A 12758-nucleotide genomic window follows, 5' to 3' on the forward strand; every position below is an offset into this window, starting at 1 on the left:
ATCGGTTCGTCGACGAAACGGCGTTGGTATTATCAATGAAATGGGTGAGTAAATTATGTGACGTTTGATACCCTTAAGTATTTCGGATATACCAGACATCTCGTCTTTGCTCGGGAACGAAATTAACATTCAACTCTTTTCAACCGCTTCATCATAATTATATTCCATATAGATTTATTTCATTCTTTACAATTTCAAATTACGAGATAACGTTTCGTGGATACACTACAAGGGTAGTTATATGTTTCAGTTAGGAGTAAAGGATACATACTTTCTTGCGATCACGCGCTCTATAGATAGATATAACAGCTTTGCAACCCGATAGCTTATCGGTAAGCAAAGAAATACGGATTAAAACAAAACACTAAAGCAACAATATGTAAGGGTAGAACCGATGCTTAATCTGTCAGAGCCCATGATATTCATTTGAGCCCATGCCTTACAGTGTTTGTGCCACCACAGAATTTATTCAGAGAGAACCAATAGTTAATCAAACCACTGCAATTGCCAAACCCGCTGGCCACAGTAACACGCCTAATCGCAACCACCAACGTGCGCAATGCTATGGCTCGATAATATTGTCATGTCTTTTGTTATTAAATCATCTAATTCGTAGCTAAGTATCGACAAAAGCACAAGAAAAAGACACAATACATATCGAAGAATTTGGAATGAGACACCGGAACGGCCACATGGCTTTCGATTATGCATTCTATACCATCTATGCTGACTCGAATTCGCATTTAAAAAAACAGCACACGTAACTTATCACGTGCAACGAGCGATGCAAGCCAAAAACATAAATGATCAATACTTTCTCTCGCGACGGGAGAGAAGCATGGCTGCGATCGCTTGAGAATGAAAAAAGAAAGAAATAACAAAACCGTAACGCAGCGGCAAACGACATCCGATGGCCGAAGTGTGCGCTACCGAAAAATTACACGGGCAAAAAAGAACAACGATAAAAAATATTTACAGCTCTGCTAATTTTTGAACATCGATAGATTGTAATGGCGTTGGTTGTATTGCGTTCCTGTGAGACTATCTTGTTCGGTGAATTAGAAAGTTTATCTTTATCTTATACCTTGTTCTCGACTCGTACATTGCGGAGTCGTTTACCCGGAGCAAATTCAGATCTTACTTGTTCTTGAAGAAGTTCTTGTGCACCGTCGGCTTAATGTCGTAAACAAGGGTGAGTATTTCGGCCAACAACGCAGCCTTATTGACCGAAATGGAACGATTCATTTCCACGATCTTGCTGGCAGTGTCCGCATCAATCTTGGCCGCTACTCCTTCGCGACTTCCCATATGCTGTGGGACAGAAAGACCAGAACCAGGCTATCGAATCGAATCATCCAACGAGAAAGTCAGCAAATCAACTCACCTTTGCTTCGAAATCTTTGAACTGTCGCTCCCGTTCTTGACGGTATCGTTCTATTTCCTCCTGCGCTTCTTCCTTCGCTTGCTTTAGACGGCGTTGCTTTCCTACAATCATAAATCGCGTGCGTGCATTAGCGAAAGCAGTGGTCAGACATATCCGACCAACGTCGTATCTCAGTATCTATCGGATGGCAGCAAGGCCACCAAGAGGCTGGCGATCGTGCGTGTTATCGATTTTTCTTGATGACATTTTGCTACGAGAACGAGAAAAAAGAATACAGCACTTACGTTTCCTTGCTTCGCCTACTTTTTCTGCTGCGCGTTTTTCCGCGGCCAACAGCTGTTGGATTCCTTGCGTTTGGCTAGCCATTGTTTTGCTTGCTCGTGGATCGTTCGAAACAGCCCCAAAAGCTGATACTATTTATCTGGAGATTTTTATTCGCACAAAATTCCACGCAATGGAACTGGGCAAAAGAGCAATATAATATTGACAGTTAGTTATGACCAATGAAGATGCAGCAATGAAGACAAGTCGTGTCATCTTGATAGATTTTGTTTTGACATTCTAAGGGCCCTAACATTTATCTTCAGTAAAATTCCGACACAAAGCAATGCACGGTCAGTGCAACTAGATGAAAAATAGTGTTATATTTCTTATCTTTAAAATTATATTTTCTATATCGAAAAAAAAAACATAGCGTATCATTTTTATATTTTAATCAATATGTCACAAACAATTGAATATTGACAGCATTTTGAAAGACTATTGCACAACCTCTTGAACGAAGTGCCTAGGATAGTTCTGTCGAAGACGGAGTCTGTGTGCGTGCGTTCGCTACTTCCTGGGGCCAGTGTGCGAGCGAGAAAAAAATATGGCGTCGCCAAGGCGCATTCTGGTGTTGTTTTGCGCTCTGTTCTGAGCGTATTTTTTGGCTAGTGAGACTGACCAAATAGAAGTTTTTTCAAATATACGTAGAAATTCAATATGGAATACAGACGCATTTGCATGTGATGCCGCAATACAGGGTTTGTTTGCGGTGTTTGCAGTGAATGCGTTCGTAGCGAAGCTGGGGACCAGTTTCCGGGCGCGCGCAAAATAGTGCTCTACAGCGGAGAAAATTTTATACTTGATGAGTGTACACGCCGTGCTTGGATGTTCAGATCGCTGTGTTGTTCAAAAGCAAAGGCATAGTTCGAAAACAACAAAACCAGGTTTTACAAAGTCTTTCAAAGACAAAAGAGTAGAATGCACAACGAATCGGCACATCGGGCAATGCAATGTCAAGTTCAGTGTTCAAAGTTTACGCCTCTTCCAGTCGGGATGGTTTCGAAGGTGATGCCGGCGCCACTGATGTGATCGGCACGAAGGAAAGCGATCCAACGGGTTCTTGTGCAGTACCGGAAGAGCTTAAAATCGATTCCAATCTGGTTATCTTGGTCAACAAAGATGGATCCGTCTCAGTCGATCAATCTACACTCCAAAGCCTACTAGGTAATTGTTTACATCGATCAGCTTTTGCTATACGGCAGTCAGTTCCTAATGTCGAATTTGCATATTTACGGAACATCGTTTGTTCTTCTCAATGCATTGAATATTTTTTCTTTTCCCGCAATTTGCACTGAACCCACCACGCTTTTCTTTCACCCTTTCGCCGGTATTACATATTCTATCCGAAATACATCAGTTTTGATTTCTATTTGTGTTTCTTTACTTATGTTTTTGTAAATATTATTGTAATAATTACAAAAAAAAACTGATTGATTTTAGCTAATGAAACTAACAACACATCTGTGAGTGTGGTTCGAATTTCATCCCCTACGCCAAGCATTGAGAAGGAAATCGAGGAAGAACAGCGGCTTCTTAAGGAAGAAAAACAGCAAGCAGTTGCAGATGCGGATGTCGTCAGTTCCAACGAAGATTCTAATGACGACAGTAACTCTGTTGCTGGTACCAGCTCCGCCACTTCTAGCGTAGTCGGAATAGTTACAAGACGTGGTCGCCCTCCAAACAAGAAACCCACCCCCGCGATGCAACTAGCAGAGGAAGAAGAAGAAGAAGTTCCGGAGCATGTAAGCTTGACGGTTGAAGCTTTCTACCCTCCAGAGCAAGCTTCGAACTTTGCTGCTCAAGTCCTCAGTCTTACTGGGTACGAACATCCCTTACGCAAGGAGGCGGTAGATATAGATTTCTTGAAGCAAATTGTTTCTAACGATCATTGCTACACGCCACTTTTGTCACCGACGCAAAAGCTGCCCCCAAGGACCTTGTTTGATGACGCTGATTCCTCGGAGGAAACTGCCTCTGCCATTGCGAACAAACAGAAATCTGATTTGGCTGCCACAGGCTCCAGTGGAAAGGTTATTGATGCAAGAAAAGCGTTTACTGCGAGGCTGAACAAAGCCTGTCTGGTAACGCCACCGAGTCCTAGCACGTCGGGTAATGCAAAATTCCGGAAATCCTTTGCGACACCAGTGTCAGCGCAGGAACAGAAAAAACTTACCAAGCCTATCAAACCATCCGGTAGATTGCCACAAGAGGATGATAATGATGATGAAGATGTATTCGATTCAGAATTTTCGGAAGAAGAGTCCTCATATTCTGAAGATGATGATGAAATGGATGTCGATTTTAGCGTTACCGGCCGATCAACGTACAAAAAACGGAAACGAAAATACAAAAATAAAATGACACCAAAGACAGCGCAACGAGCACATTACAAACGAGTAGACCGAGAACTTGCCGATGGCGCCAACAAAGAAGGAGAGAAACATAGATCAGGAAAGCTTGGTGGAAGGGCGCTGACATCTGCCGGAAAAATATCGCCCCAAAAATCGGTTATTCATAAAACAGACACTTCTCCAAAAGTACTTCCTGTAAAGCGAGATGTACAAAAACCCCACAGCAATCCACCTGCGTCAGTATCAACGGCATCGTCATTGCATAACAGCAAATTACAGCTGCATGGAGCATATGCGGCAAAAACCTCATCAAAACCCGAAGCTAAATCCGAACCTAAAACATCGATCACTTCCGTGCCTACAATGACGGTAAATTTGGTTAGCTCTACTGTAATTACAAAGAAGGAAAAGAAACCCAAGTCGAGTCCTCACGACGCCGCATTGTTCAGCGATATATCGGCTTTATTCTCAACTCCAGATATAATTAAAAAGGTGAGCACAAGCAAAGCCTCCCCGACCATGCCAACTACTCTTGCGAGTAGTACCCCTGCTTCATCGGTGATTCCCCACTTTACGAGTGTCACCGTAGTGAAAGCTCCGGTATTTTCCGCTCCAAAACCAGCAAATCAAAAAGAAATCATTACCATAACGCAACCTCCATCGACGGTCGCCCAACCAAATGTCTGCACCGAGCAACATGTTGATCCAATCAACGTGATCGTGCAGGATGATTCGATCAAGCCTGCAGCTGTCCCGTCAACCGTAGGGTCCACTGGACCGGTTGTAAATATATCTTCGCCGGCAATATCTATGCAACAACATCAGCAACCGATGGAAGTACCTAATTTAGGTGACATGTTGGAACCAGCGTCTAGTGCTGTTGATAATAGCGGAGAAATCATTCCCGTGATATCCGACATCAAACCGAATCCTCAGGTAGTCCCAGTTGTGGATCTCCTGCCAGATACCAGTATACTGGAGGCACTGACCAGTAGCGATGATGCTCTTCCAGAAGATTTGCTCGAGCATGTAGCTGAATTGGCTAAGAACAAAGAATTGCAAGAAATACTTGATAAACAAGTGCTTGGAGTTATCAATACGGACAGCCTTCTGGCGGTACCGGCGATGCCGATAAATGACACCGTCGCAAGTATGACGCTACAAAATCCAATGGCCCAGGCGACTACAAGTTCCGCGTCTACTTCTACTTACCCGTTAGCAACGGTTAAAATTGCTTCTAATGATTTAGCGATCCCAACGAATTCGAATGAAAACGTTTCATCAGAGCTAATGATTAATGATCAATCATTAACTCGGAAGGAAGCAATACTAGTTCGGCGCAGTGATGGTCGTGTGATAACATTACCACCGATAGAAGCTCCCGCTACGCGAGCTTCTAAACGGCGAGCTCAAGTAGAAACTCCAATGAGCGGGCGCAATTCCATCGAGCAGCCACCAGTTGCGATACTTGCTTCTGAGCAGTTGCCGCTTACAGTAGGACCATTTACACCTGAAACCTCCAAAATTGCAAGACGACAGTCTGTCAAGCCTGGAATGACTACGACATCCTCTAGGCCAACTACACCAGGAATGCCGGAGAGTAGTACGGCAGATGGAACAGTTGAGCAAAGTATGGACGAAGCAGCTAAGAGCAAGCGAACTAGTAAAGCTCGCCAATCGATTGACAGCACACGCGCTAAGCGAGTTAGCTCGTCCAACGTGGCACTCGCTGTGGAAGCTGCGCAGGATGACGATTTTGAGTCCGATGAAAGCTGGAACTCAGAGGACGATCCAGATCGGTATATGCTAGCAACTATTTTTAGTGCTAACAGATGAACAGATTGTTAACAAATAATGTATTTTTTCAGCCTTTGGTGTATATGCAGTCAGCCACACAACAACCGATTTATGATCTGTTGCGATTCGTGCGAGGACTGGTTCCATGGCAAGTGTGTCAACATTACGAAAGTGATGGGCCAACAGATGGAACAGGATGGTATCGAGTGGACATGTCCGAATTGTCTCAAGAAGAAACAAGACCGCCAGGTAATAAAGCTCCAGCACGCTATCAATAAGTAATGCTAGGATAATATTTGATTATTTAATACAACAATTATTATTTATTTTATTTAGCAACCCAAACTTATGACATTTTGGCAAAAGACGGGTGATTCTACCGGAAGTATCGATTCCGCTGCTGAACCTGCCAAAGTTACCGTGCAGGGTAGTAGCACAACTTTAGCATCATCATCGGAAGGCAATGGTGCGAATTGCGTAGTGTGTAATAAGCCTGCTAAACCTAGCTCGATTTACTGCAGCGATGACTGCATCCGCAAGCACGCTTCGAGTACTGTCGCCGGGTCACAGCCGGTGGCAAAAACTGACAAATCAAAGGAACGTCCTCCTTCGTCTACTCCTGTAGCCGCACCAGTTAGTGGATCTAACTTGTTGGATAATAGTCACATTGTAAGAAACATGGTTTGTGGACAAATTTTTATGTATCGCACCTTGAAATTGTTTATCACATATCCTAATATTATTTTGTATTGGGAAAAGTCATTAATGAACATGTTCCATTTCATGATTCACTGAGCGTGTGCGAATACTCCCTTCGGTTGTTATTTTTTTGCTTCAATTTTCAATTCTTTACTTAAATTTTAGGTTATTGTGATGGAAAGAAAATCTGGACGTTGTTTAACGGGAAAGAATGCGCCTTCTTTAGAAAACTTAAAAAGCTGGCTTCAACTACATCCTACATTCGAACTTGTTCCGCCTGGTTCCGCTCAGGCTTCGATCATTCTCGCCAAACAGGCCGAAGTTCGGAAACAGCAGCTTGCCAAAGAAGCTGCGGAGAAAAGGGGATCTTCCAGTGCTGCAAGTGGAGCTTCATCTAGTGGACTTGGCGGACAATCGCCCAAAATTCAAACTCAGCTTAAATTCACAGAACAGAGGAAGATGATTTTGGCCACACCAACTTCAGTTTCTATGCAATCTGCAAGAAAACTTGTTAGTAGCTCGTTGAATATACAGAAAGTGCACCCTCCAACAACGAAGCAAGCACCACAAAAATTAGCTGGTAACACGCCAACGTTCGTTTCATCTATGAAAGGAACTCCCACACTTCTGCCTCGAACAGGCGTTAGTGTTGGTAACCAACAAAAAGCAAATGCCGCTACGAGTCAGGTAAACCCATCGACTTCAGTCACTTCGTCGGTTAACAGCAAGCAAAAGAAAACACCGATATTAACATCTCCATCTACTCCATCGGATCATGGAAAGCAGTCGCGAGGTTCCAAATCATCGTCCGGAGAAGAAAATATTCGCGTAACGGTGAAAAGGACATTAAAGGTGCGTATTTTACATCTAAGTGATATCAGTCTCCCATTAAGGTATTTTTTGGGATTTCAGTTTAAAATGTTTCTGGCAAAATCTATAATTACAGTAACAATTGAACAGCATTATGCTTAATACATTGCAAAAAAAAAACAATTAATTTACTGATTTTTCTTACGCTAACAGGAACATCTCTTACAACGCACGACTGAAATATCAGAAGAAAATACAATGAATCGGCTTACGGAGGAGGAAATCGATCGCTTCGTACGAGATACAGAGCTTGAAATGTTTATTCTGTTTAACAAAGACACCGGCATGAAGTACAGAGCGAAATATAGATCTTTAGTGTTCAACATCAAAGATCGCAAGAATTTATCGCTATTCCAGAAGATATCGGAAAAAATCATCGAGCCAAAGCAATTGGTAATACTAACACATCTAATCATTTAAATATAGTTATACACTGTTTATATATATATATATATATATATATATATATATATATATATATATATATATATATATATATATATATATATATATATATATATATATATATATATATATGTATATATATATATATATATATATATATATATATATATATATATATATATATATATATATATATATATATACAAATATATATTTATATACTATGCTATTTACGGTACATTCTAAATATTTTTTTTTCCTGTACGTATTTATTTATTCGCGTTAGGTTCGCATGACTGCTGACGAATTGGCAAGTCAGGAATTGGCACAATGGCGTGAGAATGAAGCAAAGCATCAGTTGGAAATGATAAAGAAATCGGAACTTGATTTGCTCTCTTGCGCGAAAAATTATGTACTAAAAACTCACAAAGGTGAAGAAGTTATCGAAGGAAAAATAGACGATCGTGTTCAATTAGATCCATCGGCTCCTGTAGAAGATGTGGTTCTTTTGCTTAATAATTCAGCCGTTAGCAGTACCAGCGAGTTGGACGACTCATCTGCGCCAGTTATGGATAGCTCATACAAGTCTAAGGATTATGATTATGGCAAACCGTATTGCGGCATTTATGGTAGCTTTTCAATTTCCAGCAGCAGTAGCGCCACAGCGCTAAGCAGTGGCAAGATAGATGGTAATGTTCCTACTGGTTCTGGCACATCGTCCCGTAAGAAAGAATCTCGCCGTAGCAGCCGAAGTCGTAGTCGTAGTCGCGGACGAAAACATGAACGCGATCGTTCACGTGATCGTAGCCGATCCAAACACAAGAGAAAACGTAGTCGTGAACGCAGTCACGATCGACATTCCCCTCGAGACCGTGATCGAGATAGGGACCGAGAGCGTGAACGAGACCGTGATCGTGAACGTGATCGCGATCGTCATCATAAAGGTCGAGAACGTAGTCGAGATCGTTCGAAACACGAACGAAAAAGCTCGCGAGATAAGGAGACAACCAGCAAAAGTACGTCAGAAAAACGACGAAGCTCGACCACAAACCGAAGTACGGAAGGAACTGACCCTCAGACTATTAAATCTGCACCTGAACCGGAACGTAAAGATAGCAAGACGAACGAAGCACAAAATAAAGCAGCTGGAACATCTAAAAAACGTGTGGAAGAACCGTCGAAGGGAAGTGTAAAGTTAACAGTAGATACAGTCAGCGATAAGGCAAATGATTCCGCTGTCGCTGTAATACCGGATAATGACACGAAGCGTTCCAGTGAATGTGTTGTAACGACGAAAGAAACCGTGTTGCTGTATAGCAAAGTTGAAACCGCTAAAAAGCCAGTGGATGTAGCTGAAAACGTGGGAAAAGAACTGAAACTGGATCTGGATCAGGAACCGACTAGTACGGTGACAATACCAACACCACCACACTGTCCCTACGAAGGCGAATCTGCAACAGACGCGAATAGCAGAGTAGTCGATGATCAGAAGCAGGAAGCTGAGAAAAATCACTGGACGGGTAGTATACATATGATCGATGTGGCCAGCATCGAAATGTCAATCCGCGCGGTTAGCGGCGATATTCAAGATGTGACAAAAGATTTTACTGACGATTTGAATATTTGCGGAACTATTAAGCCTGAAATTGTGTGGGATTACATTGGGCAGATAAAGAAAAGTCCCAATAAAGAAGTATGTCTGGTGCGATTCCACTCGACGGAATCCAGCGCATATTATACCTTGTACAATCACCTGTTCAGTCGTAAACGGTACAGCGTGGTTAAATCACCTTCGGCTTCGATAAAAGATTTTTACATATTTCCCCTGCCGGCGGAGCAGATGGTACCGATGATTTTGAAGCCGCTTAGAGGTGTTGGTATAATAGAAGGCGATCGTAAGCCAAACCTTCTCCTAGGTGTATTGGTAAAAATTAAGGGAGGAAAACGGTCGGTACCTACGAGTGCATTAACCAGCTCCACCTCAACTAAAGTAAGTACACATATGTTTATCTTATCTATGCTTTTTGTCAATGTGTCCACAATTTGAAGGTATGATTTTTCTGTTGAATATCTTACGAGTATTACTTCATAAATTCAATACCTTATACAATACAGCGTTGATAACTTAATGTATTCAAAAAAGACTGTTTATTTAAAAAGTTCTCTGAATAGTGTAATTTTATATGCTCTTTTGTATTATGTTACAGACCATTCGTCATCAGCCGAAAAATGTACCCAGTTCCGTGAGCGAAAAATTAAGCACTGGCACTTCATCACCTAAAGTTGCTTCTTTAACGCAGCAAATTATCTCTAAATATGTATCCAAACAACCCCTCTCTGCAACAAAAGATATTGCAAATAAAACATCATCTAACGATAGCAGTAAGCCACTAAAATCGAATTTGGCGGATAGTGACATGAAGGACGCGACTGTGGGTCACACTGAACTCAAAACAGAGGATCCGAATTCCGGCACCCCTCCTAACGATCAGATGGATATGGAAATCGATATGAACATCATAAAGGCCCCTATTGCAGGAAAGGGTAAGGCAAAATGTCGCTCTGCAAAATTTAGTTTTTCTATTATTAATAACATATATTTTCGATATTTTTTTTTCAGTATCCTCCGCAGTGGTTATGCCTGTCGAGGGCAATAGTAACAGTAGTAGCACCAGCACAACTGGCCGCGGGATTGAGTCGAATGCAATGCTGATAGACGATGACGACGACGAGCCGTACTCCCCCGGTGGAGGCAGCGATGATAGCAACTTTGCCGATGTTACCGCAATCGTGGATACATCGAAAGTGTCGCGAGGGAAGTCTCGCGAGGAGCTTGCGATTGATCCAGAGGAGGAACGAATTCGCCTTGCAATGGACGAGCTTAACAGAAAGATCGCTGAGCAGAAGAATGAAATCGTCGGGCTGATCAGCATGGCTGACTTAAAAGAGGAGGAAATAAACAATGCCCTGCCATCGTCGCTGATCAACGAAATACCGATTCCACCAAATTTATCGCAAATCTTGGCCAGTATTAAAGGAGGTACTAGCTCTGCAGGCGCTAGCGGTATACCGGCAGCAGCTGTCAGTGGCAGTGATGGTTCCGTTCGAGGGACATTGAGTACTAGTGGCAAGATAGACCGTGTAAAAGATGCATTACCACCCGTTGTAAGTAATGCGTCCAAAAAAGATGAAGACGAGGAGGAATACAACCCAACTACACCGTCACTGTATGGTGCTTATAAATCCGCGGCTTCTACTCCGTATACCGCTATTCCCGTAGCAAATAGTCAGGGTGATATAGATGAGCGTATCCTACCTGCCACGTTGCTTCCTAGTATTCCAACTGTTCCGACAGGTTCGGCTGTTGCCACCTTTGACTCAATGACATCGCTTGTTGCTCCTACGGTAGTTCTCGCTACTGCTACAGACGCCTCGCTAATGCAATCGTCCTCCATTTTTCCAACGGGCAGTATCGCACGCTCCTTGGTAGCAACAGGAGGGTCTGCGGGGGAAAGTCGGCTGGCAAAACTGTCCGAGGAAGAGTTGTTGAGTATGGTACCCGATGATGCAATACTGCCCGATTCTTCTTCGAAAGATACGTAAGAATTTCGGACCCTTTTGTTAAACGTGCTGTTCATCAGCACGGCATAAAAGTAATTCCAGAGCTATATCTACAAAACACACAGTGTGGCATATCTATGGACGGGAAAATTTTTCGGACGTTCATTATTTGCTCCCACCTTTTTTAAAGAATAATGTAAATTGTGGATCAAATTATATAAAATAGATAAGCCGTACATCGGTACCCGTTTGGTCATTTATACTCAAGCTTTAAGTCTCCACAACAACCTGTTTGTTGAGGTATCCTACAAAAGTGGTCAGAAATATAATAAAAACTCTTTGCTCGTCCGGCTTCACCGTTCCATTCCTGCATTGTTTTCATGAACATTGATATTGCTTTAATGATGATTCATACTTAAACTTTGAGATTTGAATTAAGTGGTTAAATTTAACGGTTTGCGTGTTTGCGATTGACAAAATAAAATGTAATAGCAACATCTAACAATTGAATTCTGCAATTGTTTAACATTTGAGTTGGCATAATAAATGCAACTATAGTAGGCAATAATAAATATACAATATGACCGTAAAATACACAGGTATATATTACCGATCTGTTGTACAGCATCTACATATATACCTCTGAAATTATGCAAATGTAAGAAAAATACGATGCAATAGTTAATGTAAAAATATTTTACATGTACGAACTAATGTATGATAGCAGCGAAAAGCTGATACTCTCTGTAACACATGTATGCTAGACGTTAGAATAGATATTGTACAACCTAACTTGGAAATTTCACTAAACATTTTGAAAATGTGATGTACCGAAAAACGCATTTATAGTTTTGTATTGCATTTTAAGTATCCAAAAAATGAGATGATATCATATAAGTAGCAAAACTACTCACCCTGACGGTATCGCTGATAGTTTTACTGTTCATTGCCATCCTTTGCGTGATTATGGAAATGAAATATTCTAGCGCCTAGAGCCTTCGGTGTTTCTTTGGTAACAGATCAGATACTTGACAAAATAAAGTTGCAAATTTAAATGTATACGATGTTATTTTTAAACTATTACATTGATTTTTTTCTTCGTATCTTTAAAGAAGTCTAATTTATGCTAGATGTGTCTGTATTCTGTATTTTACAGCCATAAGTAACATTATTAACTTATATGTCCTAGTTCTTTATCCAAATGATAGAAAATTAAACATCATACAATACTATAGTCATTCTGAGGTACCATTGTTTCTTGTTTCAACAATGGTTTTCATCAAAATTTCCTCTATAATATAATCATCATTTCGTTTTTGATGGCCTGAATCTATATAGGCAAAAATTATGGCTAGAAACTGATGTCG

The 12758-nt window shown here is 41.5% G+C and overlaps 2 protein-coding genes across 2 annotated transcripts; one reads left to right on the top strand and one right to left on the bottom strand.

Annotated features, from left to right (window-relative positions):
• Positions 1-142: 142 nt before the first annotated feature.
• On the bottom strand, positions 143-1831 carry LOC128727325 (V-type proton ATPase subunit G-like). The gene is made up of 3 exons (XM_053821221.1): positions 1669-1831; positions 1385-1485; positions 143-1311 (listed from the first exon to the last, which is right to left on the bottom strand). Exons 1-3 carry the CDS (start codon positions 1748-1750, stop codon positions 1138-1140), a joined length of 357 nt encoding a protein of 118 aa, XP_053677196.1. The 5' UTR covers positions 1751-1831; the 3' UTR covers positions 143-1137.
• Positions 1832-2658: 827 nt separating this feature from the next.
• Positions 2659-12426, top strand: LOC128722821 (death-inducer obliterator 1). The gene is made up of 9 exons (XM_053816503.1): positions 2659-2872; positions 3149-5858; positions 5928-6105; positions 6193-6525; positions 6721-7407; positions 7579-7818; positions 8117-9820; positions 10038-10374; positions 10463-12426. Exons 1-9 carry the CDS (start codon positions 2659-2661, stop codon positions 11431-11433), a joined length of 7374 nt encoding a protein of 2457 aa, XP_053672478.1. The 3' UTR covers positions 11434-12426.
• Positions 12427-12758: the final 332 nt, after the last annotated feature.

Source organism: Anopheles nili, chromosome 3, assembly GCF_943737925.1.
Source record: "Anopheles nili chromosome 3, idAnoNiliSN_F5_01, whole genome shotgun sequence".
Lineage (NCBI taxonomy): Eukaryota > Metazoa > Arthropoda > Insecta > Diptera > Culicidae > Anopheles > Anopheles nili.